General features: G+C 46.6%; 1 protein-coding gene across 17 annotated transcripts in view; it reads left to right on the plus strand.

Annotated features, from left to right (window-relative positions):
- The window catches only part of arvcfb (ARVCF delta catenin family member b), a 309144-nt gene that overhangs the window by 197890 nt on the left and 88767 nt on the right, over positions 1–22487 (plus strand). For 11 of the 17 annotated variants that reach the window (XM_036936118.1, XM_036936125.1, XM_036936123.1 and 8 more), the window contains 4 exons: positions 13798–13956; positions 14324–14344; positions 16021–16209; positions 18869–19542. In XM_036936118.1, the coding sequence (XP_036792013.1) occupies positions 13798–13956; positions 14324–14344; positions 16021–16209; positions 18869–19542 (1043 nt within the window). The remainder of the gene's footprint in view (positions 1–13797; positions 13957–14323; positions 14345–16020; positions 16210–18868; positions 19543–22487) is intronic. The other 6 variants (XM_036936131.1, XM_021621907.2, XM_021621908.2 and 3 more) reach the window with 4 other exon arrangements.

Genomic DNA, 22487 nt, shown 5'->3' on the forward strand with positions numbered 1-22487 from the left:
GCAGTACAATGTCTTGGTTACTAGCTCCCACAGTGCAGTAGAATGTATTGTGTTACTAGTTCCAACAGTGCAGTACAATGTATTGTGTTACTAGCTCCGACAGTGCAGTACAATGTCTTGGTTACTAGCTCCCACAGTGCAGTAGAATGTCTTGTGTTACTAGCTCCGACAGTGCAGTAGAATGTATTGTGTTACTAGCTCCGACAGTGCAGTAGAATGTCTTGTGTTACTAGCTCCAACAGTGCAGTAGAATGTCTTGTGTTACTAGCTCCAACAGTGCAGTAGAATGTCTTGTGTTACTAGCTCCTCCAGTGTAGTAGAATGTCTTGTGTTACTAGCTCCAACAGTGTAGTAGAATGTCTTGTGCTACTAGCTCCAACTGTGCAGTAGAATGTATTGTGTTACTAGTTCCAACAGTGCAGTAGCAGACCCCTCCTTCAGCCCCAGTCCAGCCAACACAGATAAGGTCTCCTATCCCGTTCGTCTGTTTGATCCTTCACTTCCTATCATTTCGGTCAATTACGACCCAGCCGGGCTGCCCCTGCCCTGTCTGTAACTGAGCCGGGGCCTGTTTGCCTGGCTGGGAGGACTTGGCTCTGGAGCTATGCTGTGAAGGCCAGCAGAGCCAGTCTGTTCCCTCTCTCCCCTCAGCCCAGGGAGAGTGGGCTGTGTTGGGCCGCTGCCACACGTTGTCAGTCTGCCTCTCTGACTTCCCTTCCTCCTCCTGTTGACTTCCCCTTCTGCTGCCTACTCTCCAGACCTCCAGGCCATTCCACAAACAGCCCTTGTTATGGCTGGCTTTTTTCATCACATTACTCAGTTTTTTATTGTTTTGTAACGGGCCACTGTCGGGGTAGTGTAATATAATGCATCCGTTCCCTCTAAAACCCTTGTCAGGTGACCCTGTTCGAGACTGGTGGAGGGGTGCCGAGAGGGCAGCCGGTAGAACAGAAGGGCTGATGGGAAATTGGACGACCCAAGGTTACCCAAGCGGTCTTTGCTGGGGGATTAATTGTGTAAGAGCCATGTAATGATTGCTGGCACAGATCCTGACTGAAATCCTGTTACCCACACTGCACTGGGGCAGGGAGGGAGACCTAGGACCTGTGGAGGCAAGGCAACACTCATCACAGGCACCCTGAGCCTGCCAGGAATCAAATGAGTTCTGTATTTAGTGGAAGTACAGTAGCTACTCCAATACTAACCACAGGGCCTCTCATTCTTTCATTAGCTACTTGCAAATGTGTGAATACTTACTACTTCATAATGAGCTGTTACTGCCAGAAATTATTTTTAGATTGTTTGGTTCTGAACAGAACCACTATTTTTCTTGCTCTGTTCCACTGTTCCGACCAGCATAATAAAGTTTGAAACCGATTCGAACACAATAAAAAGTACCGTTTTACATCGTTCATTTCTGTTCCTTTTTTAACCTGTGAAATAAATCCACACAGTTTTTACATTTATCTCATTAAATGAATACAAGCTTGCTATGCAGCAATCCAGAGACGTTAAAGGAAGAAATTCCTCCATAATCTCTGGGGAAGCTAATTGTGTTCATGCTTGATAGGTGGGGAGAGAGCATGTCAGAGGGGTGGATATGGAGGAGGCTTGGCTTGACGCGCTGGGCATCATGATCATGATGTGCATTATAATGTGTTTGGGATATTGATAGTAGACCTATTATTACTTCACCATATTACAGAATTATATACTAACTTGAGACCTATGGAGGAGTGGCTAATATGGAGGAGCTTTGATTGTCCGATCATTGGCTCAACGCCCTGGGACAGAGATCGCTAACAAGCTCTTGTGGAGTGGCACCAGAACTCAAAACACACGTTACCTTTTTGTTGTTAATAAATACAATGTGAAACGTGGGAACTAATAGTATCCTTAACTAGTCTAGAAAAAGCTGTTAGGCAGACACTGGAAGGAGAAGTGACAGAGTGAGTGCTTCGCATAGGCGTTTATTATGAGACTGAAAAGAATGCTTGGAACATAAAATATCATTATTAACCGTTTCTCATGCTTTTAAAAGAATGGTTCTGTTCCGGAACACTAGAGAGCAATTTTGTTATTGTTTGTGTTTCTGTTCCTCAATTATTTAGTTATTTTCCGGGTTTCTGTTCTGTTTCTGTTTCTGGTTTCAACACCTGGGAACTGTACAGTAGATGTATTGGAGTAAGACTGGAATCCATCTTTGTCTTTTACCTTGGATATTTAGAACAGGGAAGTGTTATACTGAACAGTGGTTTATACAGAAGAACAACTGGAGACTTTTCTCATGGGTGATGCATTTTGTTTCCCAGTGTTTCTCAGTTCTCTTTCTCTTGCAACCCCCAATGCAAGGATTCTGCATGAGTCTTAACACTTCATACATCATTCAGGAGTGAAGATTGACACTGAAGTGCAGAGTTTCAGTCCTAGCTACTTGGATCATTGTTCTACTTTTAGTTTCATACTGCAGCATGACACAGAGGCAGCCCTCCCTTAGCTCCTCAACTATCTCCTAGCAGGGACAGTCCTTATGGCCTATTGAGTTGTGTGATGGATGACTCTGGGATTGATGGAGATAGATAGAGATCGTGGCTGCTGTTAATTGACTGTATCTCTTCATCTCCCTCCTTTGTCCAGGCTCACCTCCTCTCTCCTCTCCTGTTTCATCCAGAACAACACAGACATGTAGACCCTGAGATGGGAGAACTATTGTCTCTATACGATCTAATTCAGTGAAATATACTGTATACTATCACATTCCAGATCTGTTTTGTTTCTCATTGCTGTTGAATGTACAAAAAGTTAGATTCATTCATTCAGACATTCATAGTCGTATGATGTAGTGTTATGACTCCTCTGTGTTGTTTGACCTTGTGTGTCACTGTGATGCATTCATACATAGTGCACTACTTTTGACCAGAGCCAAATTTGTCCTGGTCAGAAGTAGTGCACTACATAGGGAATAAGGTGCCATTCGGGACCCAGAACATTGTGTGCGTGTTGCAGACTGACTGACTAGCATTCTGTGTGGTAGTGACTCAGACCTGCTAGTTTTCACAGTCCTGTATCAGTTGAGCACAGAGCACAGAGCACAGGGCCGTCTACTAGGAACCTGTGAAGTCTTTAACCCTGACTGTGGGCCTAACCCACACATACGCACACACACACTTAGGGAAAGGTGTTAGGAGGGAGAACACACTACACAGAGAGGAATGCAACAGAAAAACACTGACTAACCTTCATTTCCCGTACCTGGAACCCCACTAAAGCTTTTAATCTAGCACAGGCTGAGAGTGGAAACATTCACACAGGTACACCTAGCTACACGTGCACGCACACGTACCCACACACACCTGGTGTCAGGAGATGTCCTGTGTTGAAGTGTCTCCTACTCTTAGAGATCTCTCTGTGTCACGTTCTGACCATCGTTCGTGTGTGTTTTCCTTGTTTTAGTGTTGGTCAGGACGTGAACTGGGTGGGCATTCTATGTTGGATGTCTTGTTTGTCTATTTCTATGTCCGGCCTGATATGGTTCTCAATCAGAGGCAGGTGTTAGTCATTGTCTCTGATTGGGAACCATATTTAGGTAGCCTGGGTTTCACTGTGTGTTTGTGGGTGATTGTCCTTAGTGTTAGTTTGCACCAGTTTAGGCTGTTTCGGTTTTCATTACGTTTATTATTTTGCACTGTTTGTATTTGGATTCATGTTGCTATAGTCACAATAAACATGGATCGCAATCTACACGCCGCATTTTGGTCCGACTCTCCTTCACACCTAGAAGACCGTTACAGAATCACCCACCACAAAAGGACCAAGCAGCGTGTCAACAGGCAGGAGCAGCGCGAGGAGACGCGCAATAAGGATTTCTGGACATGGGAGGAAATCCTCGACGGGAGAGGACCCTGGGCTAAACCAGGGGAGTGTAGCCGCCCAAAGGAGCAGCCCAAAGAGGAGGTATGGACATGGGAGGACGAATTAGAAGGAAGAGGACCCTGGGCTCAGCCAGGAGAATATCGCCGCCCCAAAGAAGAACTGGAGGCGGCGAAAGCGGAGAGGCGCAGATATGAGGAGGCAGCACGACGTAGCGGATGGAAGCCTGAGAAGCAGCCCCAAAAATTTCTTGGGGGGGGGCTAACAGGGAGTATGGCTACGCCAGGTAGGAGACCTGGGCAGACTCCCTGTGCTTACCGGGGGGCTAGAGAGACCGGACAGGCACCGTGTTATGCAGTGGTGCGCACGGTGTCTCCAGTGCGGGTGCATAGCCCGGTGCGGTATATTCCAGCTCCACGTGTTGGCCGGGCTAGATTGAGCGTCGAGCCTAATGCCATGAAGCCGGCTCTACGCAGCTGGTCCCCAGTGCGTCTCCTTGGGCCGGCTTACATGGCACCAGCCTTGCGCTCGGTGTCTCCGGTTCGCCTGCATAGCCCAGTGCGGGCTATTCCACCTCGCCGCACTGGCAGGGCGACCGTGAGCATTCAACCAGGTAAGGTTGGGCAGGCTCGGTGCTCAAGAGCTCCAGTGCGCCTGCACGGTCCGGTTTTTCCAGTACCACCTCCACACCCCAGCCCTCCGGTAGCAGCTCCCCGCACCAGGCTTCCTGTGCGTGTCCTCGGCCCAGTACCACCAGTGCCAGCACCACGCATCAGGCCTACAGTGCGCCTCGCCTGTCCAGCGCTGTCGGAGCCCTCCTCCTCTCCAGCGCTGTTGGAGTCTCCCGCCTGTCTAGCGCTGTTAGAGCCTTCCTCCTCTACAGCGCTGCCGGAGTCTCCCGCCTGTTCAGAACTGCCAGTCTGCAAGGAGCTGCCAGTCTGCAAGGAGCTGCCAGTCTGCAAGGAGCTGCCAGTCTGCAAGGAGCTGCCAGTCTGCATAGAGCTGCCAGTCTGCAAGGAGCTGCCAGTCTGCAAGGAGCCGCCAGAGCTGCCTGTCTGCAGGATGCCGCCAAAGCTGCCAGTCTGCAAGGAGCCGCCAGAGCTGCTAGTCTGCAAGGAGCTGCCAGTTAGCATGGAGCAGCCAGGGCCGCCAGTCAGCATGGAGCAGCCAGGGCCGCCAGTCAGCATGGAGCAGCCAGGGCCGCCAGTCAGCATGGAGCAGCCAGTCAGCATGGAGCAGCCAGAGCTGCCAGTCAGCATGGAGCAGCCTGTCAGCATGGAGCAGCCAGAGCTGCCAGTCAGCATGGAGCAGCCAGTCAGCATGGAGCAGCCAGAGCTGCCAGTCATCATGGAGCAGCCAGTCAGCATGGAGCAGCCAGATCTGCCAGTCGACCAGACTCTTCCAGATCTGCCAGTCGACCAGACTCTTCCAGATCTGCCAGTCGACCAGACTCTTCCAGATCTGCCAGTCGACCAGACTCTTCCAGATCTGCCAGTCGACCAGACTCTTCCAGATCTGCCAGTCGACCAGACTCTTCCAGATCTGCCAGTCGACCAGACTCTTCCAGATCTGCCAGTCGACCAGACTCTTCCAGATCTGCCAGTCGACCAGACTCTTCCAGATCTGCCAGTCGACCAGACTCTTCCAGATCTGCCAGTCGACCAGACTCTTCCAGATCTGCCAGTCGACCAGACTCTTCCAGATCTGCCAGTCGACCAGACTCTTCCAGATCTGCCAGTCGACCAGACTCTTCCAGATCTGCCAGTCGACCAGACTCTTCCAGATCTGCCAGTCGACCAGACTCTTCCAGATCTGCCAGTCGACCAGACTCTTCCAGATCTGCCAGTCGACCAGACTCTTCCAGATCTGCCAGTCGACCAGACTCTTCCAGATCTGCCAGTCAGCCAGGATCTTCCAGATCTGCCAGTCAGCCAGGATCTGCCAGAACCGCCAGCCAGCCAGGATCTGCCGGATCTAACTACCTGCCTGAGCTTCCTCTCAGTGCTGTGCTACCCATCAGTCCCGAGCTACTTCTGTCCCGAGCTGCCCCTCTGTCTCGAGCTGACCCTCTGTCCCGAGCTGTCATTAAGAAGGGTCACCTATCTAGGGACGCTAAGGAGGTGGACTAAAACTGTTATGGAGTGGGGTCCACGTCCAGCGCCAGAGCCGCCACCGCGGACAGATGCCCACCCACACCCTCCCCCATAGGTTTAAGTTGTGCGTCCGGAGTCCGCACCTTGGAGGGGGGGTACTGTCACGTTCTGACCATCGTTCGTGTGTGTTTTCCTTGTTTTAGTGTTGGTCAGGACGTGAACTGGGTGGGCATTCTATGTTGGATGTCTTGTTTGTCTATTTCTATGTCCGGCCTGATATGGTTCTCAATCAGAGGCAGGTGTTAGTCATTGTCTCTGATTGGGAACCATATTTAGGTAGCCTGGGTTTCACTGTGTGTTTGTGGGTGATTGTCCTTAGTGTTAGTTTGCACCAGTTTAGGCTGTTTCGGTTTTCATTACGTTTATTATTTTGCACTGTTTGTATTTGGATTCATGTTGCTATAGTCACAATAAACATGGATCGCAATCTACACGCCGCATTTTGGTCCGACTCTCCTTCACACCTAGAAGACCGTTACACTCTGCCCCATACTGTCAGTCTGATCCCGTCAGACTAGGATGAATAAAGTGTAGGTTTGACTAATCCTCCACCTGCCGCGAGGCCAAATCCCTATCTGTCTGACGCTTCAGTCTCTCCTTTCCTTTCTCTCTCCAAGGTGGTTTAACACCACCAGAGCCTTTCTCAGAAGTTTCTTTCTTTATGGCATCTGCTGACCTAACTATAATTTGGGAATTTGCGGTTGGCACCAAAACTACTTTGTGTTCCTCCCAAGGTCTTCGTGTCAAGGTCTTGTATTTGATTCAGGCAAACTAGACCTTGTGATAAATATGTAGGCTCATGAGGGCTCTTATTGCCTTCGACCTCTGATCTTGTTCCATATCAAATAAAATGTAATTGTCACATACTTTGTAAACAACAGGTGTGGACTAACAGTGAAATACTTACTTATGGGCCCTTCCCAACAATGCAGAGAACAAAAATGATAATAACACATGGAATACAGACATAATGAGTAATGACAACTTGACTATATACAGGGAGTACCAGCACCGAGTCAATGTGCAGGGGTACGAGGTCATTGAGGTAGATATGTACATATAAGTAGGGGTAAAGTGACTAGAATAGATAGATAATGAACAGTAGCAGCAGCAGCGTGAATTTCACAATTTTCCTGTTCTGCTCAGTCAAAAGAGTTTGGTGCAAAGTGTGGTCACTGCAGATAGTCCGGGTAGCTATTCGGTTAACTATTGAGCAGTCTTATGGCTTGGGGGAAGTGGTAGAAAAATTACCCAATTGTCATACTTGAGTAAAAGTATAGCTAACTTAATATAAGGTTACTCAAGTAAAAGTCAAAGTCACCCAGTAAAATACTACTTGAGTAAAAGTTTTAAGTATATTTAAACCAAATACTTTAAGTATCAAAAGTAAATGTAATTGCTAAAATATACTTGTCAAGAGTACAAGTATAAATAATTTTGAATTTCTTATATTAAGCAAAGCAGAAGTATTTTCTTGTTTTAAAAATGTACAGATAACCAGGAGCACACTCCAACACTCCGACATTATTTACAAAAGATGCATTTGTGTTTAGTGAGTCCGCCAGACCATAGGCAGTAGGGATGACCACGTGTTCTCTTGATAAGTGCGTGAATTTCACAATTTTCCTGTTCTGCTCAGTACTTTAGGTTGTCAGGGAAAATGTATGGAGTGAAAAGTACAATATTTTCTTTAGGAATGTAGTGATGTAAAAGTTGTCAAAAATATAAATTGTAAAGTAAAGATACCCCAAAAAACTACTTAAGTAGTACTTTAAATTATTTTTAATGAAGTACTTTACACCACTGCTTGGGGTTAGAAGATGTTCAGGGTCCTGTTGGTTTCAGACTTGTCGTACAGTAGCAGAGAGAACAGTCTATGACATGGGTGGCTGGAGAATTTGACAATTTTTAGGGCCTCATGTGTAATCTGATGATTTTCAAGTAGACCTTAATATACTGTTTTATTACAAATCTGTATGGGCTTCCGTTCATAGGAGGCTTATTGTGGCACCAGTACATATCACTTGGAGGTGTATGTGTGAGTGTGTATCTGCATATGCGTGCGTGTTCATCCCAATGTTTTAATTATCTGTCTCTGAAAGGTCACCTTTAGATGACAGACTTCCTCCCTTGCCTCCTCCCCATCTCTCCCCCACTCAGATCTGCCTCCCTTCCAGTCCGCCCTCTCTCTCTCTCTCTCTCTCTGTCTCTCTCTTCCTCTTTCTCTCTTTCTCTCTCTCCCTCTCTCTCTCCCTCTCTCTCTCTCTCTCTCTCTCTCTCTCTCTCTCTCTCTCTCTCTCTCTCTCTCTCTCTCTCTCTCTTTCTCTCTTTCTCTCTCTCCCTCTCTCTCTCCCTCTCTCTCTCTTTCTCTCTCTCTCTTTCTCCCCAGACAGCTTTTAATCATTTATTTAAGGCCAAGTTCGCTCGCCCCATTCACCTCCATTTTCTTTTTTAACTCGAGATGATAGAGAAAGAGATGGGGGGAGCAAGGGGAAAGGGAGATGGCGGGGAGAGCGAGAGAGGAAGGAAAGAGAGGACGGAGGGAGGGAGAGCGATAGACTTTAGTGGAGTCTGACACAACATTACATTGGGATCAAGCAACCGGTCAGTCAGCTAGCGGGCCTCAGACGAGCTCTGCTCTAGCCGCAGCTCGCTTGTCAATCTTTCATTACATAGTCCTGTTTTGATGGCCTTTTCTGGGGTTCAAGGTTGGGCTGTTTAAAGAAATCCAGGGAGAGCTGTCCTGTCCGCTGAGTAGCTACCAAGAGTGAGAGTTTACTGTACGTACACGGATACACACACACACACACAATAATGGAGAGCTGACACACTTCTCTGAGGAAATGACAACACACAATTTATACCCACTATTTGACTCTACTGCTGTGACGCCGAGAGGAGAAACTGTGTTTGACTTTGTCCCTGGGTGTATTGATGACCAGAAGGGCCAAGTGCCAGTAGTTACCCCACCTGCACACATACAAACACCGAACAGCCCAGCCCGTGGGATTAGAGTATTACGGAGGAAAAGACTCCCAACATGAAAGCGGATTCTTCTAACTGATCAGCAAGACAGACACCCAGCAGATCAATCAGGTCTCTGTGAGGCAGAGGGTTATTGCAGCCCCGGCTAGCACGGCCGCTCTGCACAGGCAACAGCTAGCTAACACTGCTTGGCTAATCAATGAAGAACTGCCCACTTGTTAGCACCTTCAAAGATTGACAGAAAACAAACCGTCCCTCTGGCATCATCAACTTCTTGCTTGTCTCACCCAGCCCTCCCTCCACTCTGATCTGCTAAACGCGCCACAACACGCCACACCACAACTCATCTCTCACTCTTAGTCTCTCGCACCTCTCTGATTCAGAGGGGTTGGGTTGAATGCGGAAGACACATTTCAGTTGAATGCATTCAGTTGGACAACTGACTAGGTATCTCCCTTTGCCCTTTGCCCTTTCCCTCTTTTTCTCTCTCTCTCTGTACTCCACCCTCTCCCTCTCTCCTTAGCTTAGTGGCACTGCCCAGCATTCACTGTACATCTCTCTCCCGCTCCTTTCTTTACCTTGTTTTGGTTTTCAATGATTGCCTGAAAATGGCTTCCTTCCTGTTTTCTACATTACGAGGGTGTACAGGAATTAGTTGAAGTTAGTTTTCTTTAAATATGGAACTAGGGTATTTGTATTTATTAAGGATTCCCACTCTTCATGGGGTCCAAACAAGATTAAGGCAATTACGTCACCCAAACCACTGTATACATTATATATACAAAGGTATGTGGACACCCATTCAAATGAGTGAATTTGGCTATTTCAGGCACACCCATTGCCATGCAATCTCCATAGACAAAAACTGGCAGTAGAATGGCCTTTCAGTGACTTTCAGCGTGGCACCGTCATAGGATGCCACCTTTCCAACAAGTCAGTTTGTCAAATTTCTGCCATGCTAGAGCTGCCCCGGTCAACTGTAAGAGCTGTTATTGTGACAGCGGCTTCGCAACAGCGGCTCAGCCGCGAAGTGATAGGCCTCACAAGCTCACAGTACGGGACCGCTGAAGTAAAATAAATTGTCTGTCCTCAGTTGCTACACTCACTCCCGAGTTCCAAACTGCCTCTGAAAGCAACGTCAGCACAATAACTGTTCATTGGGAGCTTCACGAAATGGATTTCCGTGCCCGAGCAGCCCCACACAAGCCTAAAATCACCATGCATTGAAAGCGTCAGCTGGAGTGGTGTAATGATTGGACTTTGAGCAGTGGAAACGTGTTCTCTGGAGTAATGAATCATGCTTCACCATCTGGCAGCCCTACGGACGAACCTGGGTTTGGCGGATGCCAGGAGAACGCTACCTGCCCCAATGCAGAGAGCCAACTGTAAAGTTTGGAGGAATAATGGTCTTGGGCTGTTTTTCATGGTTCAGGCTAGGCCCCATAGTTCCAGTGAAGGGAAATCTTAACGCTACAGCATACAATGACATTCTAAACGATTCTGTGCTTCCAACTTTGTTGCAACAGTTTGGGAAAGGCCCTCTCCTGTTTCAGCATCTCAATACCCCCGTGCACAAAGTGAGGTCCATACAGAAATGGTTTGTCGAGATCGGTGTGGAAGAACTTGACTGGCCTGCACAGAGCCCTGACCTTAACCACATCAAACACCTTTGGGATAAAATGGAACTCCTACTGCGAGCCTGGCCTAAACGCCCAACATCAGTGCCCGACCTCACTAATGCTCTTGTGGCTGAATGGAAGCCAGTCACTTCAGCAATGTTCCAGCATCTAGTGGAAAGCCTTCCCAGAAGAGTGGAGGCTGTTATAGCAGCAAAGGGGGGACCAAATCCTTATTAATGCCCATGGTTTTGGAATGAGATGTTTGACGGGCAGGTGTCTACATACTTTTGCTCATGTAGTGTATCTACAGTCGTGGCCAAAAGTTTTGAGAATGACACAAATATTAAATTTCACAAAGTCTGCTGCCACAGTTTGTATGATGGCAATTTGCATATACTCCATAATGTTATGAAGAGTGATCAGATGAATTGCAATTCATTGCAAAGTCCCTCTTTGCCATGCAAATGAACTAAAGCCCCCAAAACATTTCCACTGCATTTCAGCCCAGCCACAAAAGGACCAGCTGACATCATGCCAATGATTCTCTCGTTAACACAGGTGTGAGTGTTGACAAGGACAAGGCTGGAGATCACTCTGTCATGCTGACTGAGTTCTAGGGAGTTTTTCCTAGCCACCGTGCTTCTACACCTGCATTGCTTGCTGTTTGGGGTTTTAGGCTGGGTTTCTGTACAGCACTTTGAGATATCAGCTGATGTACGAAGGGCTATATAAATAAATGTGATTTGATTTGAGTTCGAATAACAGACTGGAAGCTTCAAAAGGAGGGTGGTGGTTGGAATCATTGTTCTTCCTCTGTCAACCATGGTTACCTGCAAGGAAACACATGTCGTCATAATTGCTTTGCACAAAAAGGGCTTCATCAGGCAAGGATATTGCTCCAGTAAGATTACACCTAAATCAACCATTTATCGGATCATCAAGAACTTCAAGGAGCGCGGTTCAATTGTTGTGAAGAAGGCTTCAGGGCGCCCAAGAAAGTCCAGCAAGCGCCAGGACCGTCTCCTAAAGTTGATTCAGCTGCGGGATCGGGGCACAACCAGTACAGAACTTGCTCAGGAATGGCAGCAGGCAGGTATAAGTGCATCTGCACACACAGTGAGGCAAAGACCTTTGGAGGATGGCCTGGTGTCAAGAAGGGCAGCAAAGAAGCCACTTCTCTCCAGGAAAAACATCAGGGACAGACTGATATTCTGCAAAGTGTACAGGGATTGGACTGCTGAGGACTGGGGTAATGTCATTTTCTCTGATGAATCCCCTTTCTGATTGTTTGGGGCATCATGAAAAAAGCTTGTCCGGAGAAGACAAGGTGAGCACTACTATCAGAAATGTGTCATGCCAACAGTAAAGCCCATTCATCTGTGGGGTTGCTCCTCAGCCAAGGGAGTGGGCTCACTCACATTTTTGCCTAAGAACACAGTCATGAATAAAGAATGGTACCAACTTCTCCCAACCATCCAGGAACAGTTTGGTGACGAACAATGCCTTTTCCAGCATGATGGAGCACCTTGCCATAATGCAAAAGTGATAACTAAGTGGCTCAGGGAACAGAACATCAATATTTTGGGTCCATGGCCAGGAAACTCCCCAGACCTTAATCCCATTGAGCACTTGTTGTCAACCCTCAAGAGGCGGGTGGACAAACAAAACCCCCACAAATTCTGACAAACTCCAAGCATTGATTATGCAAGAATGGGCTGCCATCAGTCAGGATGTGGCCCAGAAGTTAATTGACAGCATGCCAGGGTGGATTGCAGAAGTCTTGAAAAAGAAGGGTCAACATTGCAAATATTGACTCTTTGCATCAACTTCATGTAATTGTCAATAAAAGCCTTTGGCACTTATGAAATGCTTGTAATTATACTTCAGTATTCCATCGTAACATCTGAATATCTGAAAACACTGAAGTAGCAAACTTTGTGGAAATTCATATTTGTGTCATTCTCAAAACTTTTGGCCACGACTGAACAATACAACATTTGTAATACCACAAAACAAAAATATTACAATGTATGTCTGTGTGTGTTGAGTGTGTGTGTCTCCACAGTCTTCACAAGTTGTTCCATAAGTTGTAGTTTTATCTGTTTTTTAACCTGATTTTACTGCTTGCTTGAGTTACCTGTGGTGGAATAGAGTTCCATGTAGTACTGTGCGTTTCCTACAGTGCGCGCACACACACACACACACACACACACACACACACACAGATGGTTAGGTAAAGCACCATATTCAGCCCACAAACACACTATTCATGAATAAATGGCTGACTGAAATATGAATAAAATACAATATGCCTGATAGCCATCTAGGCTTTAGTATCCTTGAGAGAGCCTCCGCCTTAACTACCTCTGTGTTATGGCCACTTCTGACCACATCATATTCTGATAGTTTGATTTTTTATTTAACACTTATTTTAACAGGTAAGTTGACTGAGAACAAACACATTCTCATTTACAGCAAAGACCTGGGAAATAGTTACAGGGGATGAATGAACAAATTGTGAACTTGGGATGATTAGGTGGCATGACGGTATGAGGGCCAGACTGGGAATTTAGCCAGGACACTGGGGTTAACACCCCTACGGTAAGTGCCATGAGATCTTTAGTGACCACAGAGAGTCAGAACACCCGTTTAACGTCCCAGCCAAAAGACAGCACCCTACAGAGGGTAATGTCCCGATTCACTGCCCTGGGGAATTGAGAGATTTTTTTAAACCAGAGGAAAGAGTGCCTCCTACTGGCCCTCCAACACCACTTCTAGGAGCATCTGGTCTCCCATCCAGGGACTGACCAGGACCAACCCTGCTTAGCTTCAGAAGCAAGCCAGTGGGATGCAGGGTGGTATGCAGGGTGGTATGATGATGAGAATATATTGTAACTGCGTATGGAGTGCAGCCTCAGACCTTGTAGGGTGTGTGTAAGTTCAGCTGCAGACCACATACAGTAGGGTGTACCCCTGGTGACGGGGTTACATATCCAGTCTCAGCCCTTCTCATCTATCTGTCCCTCTATGTGTATCTCCCAACCTCATTTCAGACTGTGCTGTCAAATAATAAAGCATGCGTAAGGTGGTCAGCACACCGATCTCCTTAAATAAAAGGTTTTGGTGTCCTCTCCTCCGATCCTTAACCATCTCTGCTTGTCTCTCTCTAGGAGCAGAGCCCCAGTAACCAGACGTCTCTGGCCATGATGCAGGAGCCCCAGGAGATGGTGGAGGAGACGGTCACCATCGAGGAGGACCCTGGCACGCCCACCTCCCATGTGTCCGTTGTCACCTCCGACGACGGCACCACACGACGCACAGAAACCAAGGTACTGGGGGAAGCCAAGTTGACACACAGATCACATTAGGTAGTAGGTAACCATGCGCTGAATGAGAAGGAACTCAAGGCTCACACACTAGATTTCAACTTTAATGTGACAAATTGTTTGGGGTGGGTGCAACCCTGTGAAATATATGTAGCAGGTTTCTGCAGTAAAACAGCATGATGGCTGTAAGGCCAAAAGTTAAGATCTGTAAGGCCCGTAATCCTTTAGCGAGATGTGTTTTCTATCCTTTTCCCTAACCCAGATGTTGTCTTATTTCTTGGTTCTCATTCTGTATCAGCTCCTACAGTATTTTGTGTTGCAGGTTCTTTTTTCTTGATTGTCCTCTTGTGTTTTGTTGTTTCTATATAAGGATATGTCAACTAACCTGAAGGTGAGTTGGAACCCCCCCCCCATCACTTTACTATCAACTCACGTCACCATTTTTTGTGTGTGCCCATGTCAGCCACTCCTTCAACCCTGTCACACAGTCTGTCACTCTTACAGCATCACAGCCACCCCAACGCTGCACAGCTCCAGTACTCCTACCGTTACTGGCCTTCCTAAACACAGCTCACAGCTTTCCCCCTTCAGTCAGCCTTGCTCCACGCTATGCCCACTACCTCTCCAGAAAGTGTCTCAGTGCAGTGTGGTTACGTCCCGAATGGTACCCTGTTCCCTATATAGTTCACTATAGCCCAGAGCTCTGGACAAAAGTAGTGCACTATATGAGGAGTTGGGTGCCATTTGGGACGCAGCTTGGGACTCGCCCCACATCTCCAGTGAAGCAGAGATGTGTTCTGTTCTGACAGTCTGGTTCCCAAGGGAGGGACCCTACGGAGGGACCAAGGGTAGAGCTGCTGGCACATTAGAGACACTACAGAGTTTGTAATTAAACAGACCAGCTAATCGCTCTGTTTCACTGTGTGTGTTGCTATCCTATTTACTGTAGGGGATTGGACACACTCACTCACGCACACATAGCTAATAAAACATAGTCAAGGGCTAGGGCTTGGGGAACGAGAGTCACTGTTTTTAAGGACACTTAATTCCACAGGGACGAGACAGAGGATGCTTTTTGGAAGTTATTTTGAAGGGAAAAAACAGATTAATCTGGATGTAAGCCTTGGAAGAGACGGTTTTGACTGTTGCTTTATAATTGTGGCAAATGTATTGGCAAGGCAGCTTGTGATGGAAGTCTGCACACGTGATGTATCCAGACTCATCTTCACATCTCTCTCATCTTTTCAATTGATGTATTATTGGCTTCCTTTCAACAGGATGCTGAAGCTAGCTACACACTGCATTTCCTTGAATGCCTTCTGAGTATCCCCTCCAAGCACAGCAAGATGAAACACTAGGATTTCACATCACTCTGCTTTTGGAAATGCATGTTTTTTTATGATAAACACATTTGCACACAAGGCAAGCAGCAGTATAGGCAGCAGTATCAGTAGCCAGCCACCACACCTAAACAAACAGACCATAACAAGGCCTGTGAATTGAGTGACGTTTAAAGGCTAACTAAAGCCTAACTTTCTACCCGCTCCAGCTGTAAAGGAGTGAGTCAGTGTGCTGGCTGGTATGTGGAACTAGCTAACTGGTGAGAAGGGAAGGAGCTTCACCACACACACACACACACACAAACAAAGGAAAGTGGCTCCACCACGTCCATCCTCCATCTCCCTCCCAACACACGGTGCTTTTCTTTGGACATTCTCCAGCTGCACTCTGGCTGAATGGTGAATGTTGGGTGAAACGCTACCACTGTTCTTAAAAATAGATAAATAAAACAATCAAAAACAGTGGCATTCCACCCTGTCCTGTGGATGGGAGTTAATGAGGGTTAAGGCAGGCCATATACACAAATTAAACACAACAGGGAGAAAGGTGTGAAGGGAAAGAACGAAAGCCACTCTGATACAAATTGCAAAACAATTTGATATGCGATTTTACCCTGTCGTTTTTTGGTGATCTTTTATTCCTATGTTATTGAATCATGTATTTTCAAACAACTGTGATGCCCAGTACTACTGATTGACCACCTCGGCCCTCAACACTTTCCCATAGGTGACCAAGGTGGTCAAAACCATCACCCGCCGCAGGTACCTGCCAGTGACCGTCACAGAGACCCTGGTGGTGCCAGGAGGTTCCATCACCCCGCAGTCCAAACCCAGCACCCCGGTGCCCACCCCTTCTCCCACCCCCTCCCCATCAGAGACAGACCCAGTAAAGAAAACAAAGGCACCCAAACGTCTGGTTTGTGGCTTAAAGTGAACCCCCAACCCCTCCCACTTGCACCTCCCTGACCCTAAACCTCCCTAAATGCTTACACTAACCCCCAGCTGGTGTGTCAGTTTGAGCTCTGTCTGTCTATAGAAGTTGAATGTGGCAGAGATTGTGAAAGTGTTACAGCACTATAAAGACTGAAAGTGACGCCTGCCCTCCCTTTCTCCTCCCCTTTTAACAGCCTAACAGTTGGTAAACATATGCCCCAGTTTGACTGCAGGCACCTTTCATTACGGCAAGGTAGCACGCTGCCTTCGCCACATGGCCTCAACACACACCAGCATTTAGAGATTCTCTTTTAGCCTGTTTACAGTGATCTAGTTGGGCGCTCTCTGAAGCACCATCCCCAGTCCCAGTAGTGCTTGTTTAGCGTGTTGTGATCTTCCAACAGATCAGAGTTTCTGTTTGAAACCTGTCTTGCGTTTTTTCGTGCTGTACCAGCGAAGGCTCTTTAGAAGTCATGTTAGTACAAACATGAAGTGTATGTCTAGGCTTCTCTCCCTGGCTGAGTTGAAACAAGGCCGTGTTCAAGATGGAAGGAGTTTGGGCCACTGCAGATTTTCAGCTTGTGGTGGATTAGGACCATAACCAGGATTGAAGAACACTGCTGGATAGTTCAGAGTAGTGATCCTCAACCCCAGATCTTAGAAATAATTTCGACACTTCAGCACAGTGTAGCAGGCATGAGGTCGTTTTAAGTGAAGAGACCTAGTCCCACCCAGGTCTGTACTCAATTACCATCACCACCTCCATTGAAATGAATGGCAATAAAAGTCCCCTAATCGACCAGCTCAGAAGAGAAGCCAGCCTGTCATTTCAAGGCCAGTGGTGGCCTTGTGCTCAAGCTGTTTCATTAAGTTAAGAACCAGAAAAAGGCTTTATTTTTAACATGAAAGGGATGATTATGTGTGAGTTACATGCAAAGCGAAGGGGGAGCGGCTATGCCAGTGTAGTGTGAAGTAACAAAAGAAGGGCGAGCTTTAGATGTTATGGATGCACCGAAATGATTCACGAAGAAGAAATGAACCTTGACATGACTTAAAGTCGACAGTTTTCTGCCCGTTAGAATGTAAAATAGCTCACAGTTCGAAAAATGGACAGTGTGTGGACAAACTGAAGTCTTTGTGAAAATGGGATGAAGATTACATTTTTAATGAGTGTGAATGTTTAGCATTTATCATTCACATTTTGTTCCCTGCTTCCTCTTTTGAGGAGATATGTTTAATACTTTATTGAGGTTCCTTGTTATTATTTCATGCCGTTGATAAAATTCTGTATGTAAATATGACTATAAACCTGGTATATTATAATTACGAGTTCAGCAAAGTGGTTGGATCACAAAATGTAACTAATCAGAAACCAGTCTCTTTCTGTGTTCATGTGAAAAAGCTCATTTCAGTGAAGTACTTGTCTGCCAGTTGAGTGGGAATGAACCATCTCTGTGCATCTTGTCAGGCACAACACGAATTGTATCAGAGTCAGACATAGGGCCCCCTCCAATGACGATTCATTTTCATCAACCTCATTAATTTTGAAGATTAATTTATAGCCGCGGACAAAATAGCCAATTATCGGCACTGCAGAATTCATTGGGCAGCAAATTGGTTTCTGTATAGGTGCTGAACCTTAGGAGGAGGTGAGATGCTGCTAGCCCTCCCTGACTGCCAGACAGTTTCAGCACTCTCAGACAAGTAGGAGTGTGATTTGTTAAGGACAAGGTGTATAGACATATATATATATATATATATATATATATATATATATACAGTTTACTATAAGACCGTCACAGTTACCAGTTATGATTCTTAATTCGTCCCAAACTGCACCTTATTCCCTTGGTAGTGTACTACCAAAGCCCTATGGGCTCTTGTCAAAAGTAGTGTACTGTATAAGGACAGGGTGCCATTTGGGCTGCAGATTCTGACCATGCACCTTAAGTGGAAGTCAAGGTTCTGCGCTCTGCATCCAAGGCTGTTGTCCTACTACTGCCCTGAACAGATGCTCTTGGAACTATTATTGGAACATGTCGCAGAAACTCAACCTTACTTCCAACACCTACTAGCCTCAAGTTTTTCTAAATAGAAATGAATTAAAGGCAATGGTACGACCTTTTCTTGTCACTGAGTTTCCCAATGCATGACTTTGACCTGTTGTTGACAATGCTTGTGGTCTGATCAGTGTGATACTAACAACTTCAGAGGTCACTCATCTCATTCCTCAGCCTCTCTCTCACTGTGTGGCATCGGCATCCCACTTTCCAGTCCGTGTGATTCAACAGGCTACATCGGTGTGCTGTGTCCACGCTGTGTCTCAGTCCTAACCACCTGTCTCTCACTGTGGGTAACCTCGTCCCCAGGCTCAGTTGTTGCCCTATAGAGAGAGCCGTCTGGGGATGAGATTAATCTGTGGTCTCTCTGTCTGGTGGGAAACCTCAACATAGTGTTCAGTACAGTCCTGTCCAGTTGATCAGAATGCTTCAACATTGTTCTCATCAACTGTTGCTCATGGTGTGGCCCATACACACGACACAGACTTCCAGGATTGGGTAGTAATGGATGAACTACTAATGTGATGGGGATTAGGTAATCAGTTGTTATCTCTGTCTTTGTGACCTCGTCTCCTCCTCTAGGTGACTAAGATGGTGAAGACGGTGACCACGCGGACGGTTCGCCAGGTGCCCCTGGGCCCCGACGGCCTGCCCCTGCCTGAGGGCTCGTCCCCGCTGGGCAGCTACACAGACTCCATCGACCGGCGCTACCTGAAGAATGGCGAGCGCTACATCACCACGCCGCAGGCCACCTCCACACTCACACGCTCCTACAACAACTACAACGACTCCTACAGCGACGCACTCCCCCCCGACGCTGGTGGGAGTCAGTACGGTGGGCGCCACTACGGCCTCCATGACGGCTACGGCATTGGAGACGCAACGGACAACTACGGCAGCCTATCCCGCGGAGTCAACTTCCGGCCACCCCGCTACCCCTACGCTATGGCTAACAGCTATCGGCCAGAGAACAGCTACGGGACCCTACCCATCCGGAAGGATGACTACGGCCACGTGGCCCAGCCCCAGGTCCCCATGGGCAGCAGCAGTGTGGACCTGAACCGGTCGCAGCCAGAACGCTTCCAGCCAGAGCCCTACGGACTGGAGGATGACCGCCGCAGCCTGGGCCCCGAGGAGGAGGAGCCCTATGACCTGGAGCCTGACTACTCCACTGCTAGCCGGCGCCAAGGCACGCTGCCAGGCACCAACCGCGGCAGAACCATGAGAGAGCCACTCCGCGACGGGCCACGCATCAGGTGAGAACGAGAGACGTGACAGAATGCTGTCTGTTTTTAGTTGTCTGAAAATGTATAGATGACCTTTGTTCTGTGAGTGGCAGATAGGATTGGACTGGTTTTGTTTTGGTTTAGGGTGTCTGTAAAGATCTTGAAAACAGGTCTTCCTTGTTACTTAAATGTTGAGTAAAGCTTTAACCATTTATAAGATATTAATAAATTGTGTGTTCACCATCTGTTAATCATTACTCCCACATTTACCATTTACTTATTATTAGTTTTCTTTTTGCAGTCCCTGATCTAAAGTGAGCGCTATTTATACATTATAGATACTTTCTAAATGTTTTGAGTGATCAGTGTAATTTCTCACAAAAAGATGGGCATGCTATTGGTAGACTTTCCAGCAGTACCTGGTCGAAGAATAATCACACAACACAGGTTGTTTAAGGAAATATAAATGTGTGAATAAATACCTACTAACATTTATAAATGTGGGTGTAATGATTAATAAATGGTGAACACACAATATATAAATTCATTATAAATGGTTTATTAGGTACCCTTAAAATAAAGTGTGTCATGACTGTCCACGGGAATCCAAATAGGTCAGATCAGGTTTGCAACGAATAACTTCAATCAGACCCCCTCTCACCCAAGATATGGAAAGAAAAACCAGTGGGGGTTAACAACTCATGACCTGTTGTAAATCAAGAAGATTCAGGTCTGCACTCTCAAGATTCACCAAAGGAATGTACTTACTTTCAACAGACTTTCCCGCTAAAACTCTAACATGTTCAAAAGCCAATACTGGAACAATAACACAGAACGTGGGGAATAGTCAGAGGCGATCTATAGAACACTAATGTAATTTTTTTTTATGTCAATAAAAAATGTATAAAGGAAATACTGTAACTTGGAAAGTCTACCCACTACATATGCACTACATATACTATGCGCATCTAATATGAACAATTATGAAAGTGTTTTTGTTAAGACTTTGCACATTGAGTAGTTACCACCCGGAGTGAGGTCAGGGAGCATGCCAGCCTGCCGGAACCTCCCCGTTTGAGCAAACTGTATAAATGATGGGTTAAGAAAAAACACATTTGACCAGAAAGACGTGAAGCTGCAGCTCCACATTTAAAGTAGTTTGAAATTTGAATCTCAACACGAGGCGGAGATGATAAACTCCCCTCCCGGACAATCACTGGTACAGCTGGTTAGCTGTCCTAAGTAAAGTATCTTTGAAAGCTAATTTAAGTAGGACCATTCTGTTACTCTGCTAAAACCATTGTATAATGCTACTCTCATTAACGAACTGGGGAACCATCGACACGGCTGGCTAGCCTATCTTCAAAGAAGCATCTTCAAGAGCGAATGTAAGGAAAATCAACTCTGTAGTTCTGTTCAGGACTACACTACATGTCACTGGATACCGGATATCTACAAAGAAGAACAACAGTAGAAGATTTGTCGGAACCATTTTGGACGATCAGAGCCTTACAAGCATGCCGCGAAAAGGCCCAACCCCCTTTCCAAGGCGGCCCTGTTCACCGAGAGATCCACCGTGATCCCAGGCATTTCACATAAAGACATTCAAGATTTCTTACTCAAAGCGGGCAGCGGTTTGTGTGCATAGTAACAATTAAACATAGTTAGTTAATTAGATAAATAACAGTCTTCAGATTAATGTTAAAGTCATGTCTCGACAAGTGTTACCAGGTGAAGTATATGTAGCCAGCATTAAGACTCTAGCAGGGGGGCGAATAGCATTTTAGCTGTGAGAGTTGTTGATTGAGTGTAGCCAGCCATGTGTGTCGTCCTCGCTGCCGAAGACACAGGTTCTTTCCTCTGTAGGTGACGCACTAGGAGGATTAGTTCTATGCATGGCTACAGTACAGGCATAGTCTGATACATGACAAGAATAGTTTGCTCAAGATTAGGCAAATTAAGAATACATGTCTTGTTCTTCTAGCATGGGTGAGAAACAACTATGTGTGTGTACATTTAAAAACATATGTATTTTCTCATTGACTGATTCCTACAGAGAAGGTCTGAAGGGAAGAGAGCTTTTGATTTCCATTTTCATGCAAATGGCTGTTGAACGTGTGTTTCTGTCAGAAAGAGAGACTGATAGAAAGAGGGAGGGAAATAGAGTAAGAGAGCGAGAGAGAGAGAGAGAGAGAGAGGCAGTTAGACAGAGAGAGAGAGAGAGAGAGAGAGAGAGGCAGTCAGACAGAGAGAGAGAGAGAGAGGCAGTCAGACAGAGAAAGAGAGAGAGAGAGAGAGAGAGAGAGGCAGTCAGACAGAGAAAGAGAGAGAGAGAGGCATTCAGACAGAGAAAGAGAGAGAGAGAGAGAGAGAGGCAGTCAGACAGACAGAGAAAGAGAGAGAGAGAGGAGAGAGGCAGTCAGACAGAGAAAGAGAGAGAGAGGCAGTTAGACAGAGAGAGGGAGAGAGAGAGAGTTAGAGAGGCAGTCAGACAGAGAGAGAGAGAGAGGCAGTCAGACAGAGAAAGAGAGAGAGAGGCAGTTAGAGCGAGAAAGAGAGACAGAGAAAGAGAGAGAGGCAGTCAGACAGAGAAAGAGAGAGAGGCAGTCAGAGAGAGAGAGAGGCAGTCAGACAGAGAAAGAAAGAGAGGCAGTCAGACAAAGAGAGAAAGAGAGAGAGAGGCAGTCAGACAAAGAGAGAGAGAGGCAGTTAGAGAGAGGCAGTCAGACAGACAGAGAGAGAGAGGAGAGAGGCAGTCAGACAGAGAAAGAGAGAGAGAGGCAGTCAGACATAGAAAGAGAGAGTCAGACAGACAGAGAAAGAGAGAGAGAGTCAGACAGAGAAAGAGAGAGAGAGGCAGTCAGACAGAGAAAGAGAGAGGCAGTCAGTCAGTCAGACAGACAGACAGACAGACAGACAGACAGACAGACAGACAGACAGACAGACAGACAGACAGACAGACAGACAGACAGAGA

This window comes from Oncorhynchus mykiss, chromosome 11, assembly GCF_013265735.2.
Source record: "Oncorhynchus mykiss isolate Arlee chromosome 11, USDA_OmykA_1.1, whole genome shotgun sequence".
Taxonomy (NCBI): domain Eukaryota; kingdom Metazoa; phylum Chordata; class Actinopteri; order Salmoniformes; family Salmonidae; genus Oncorhynchus; species Oncorhynchus mykiss.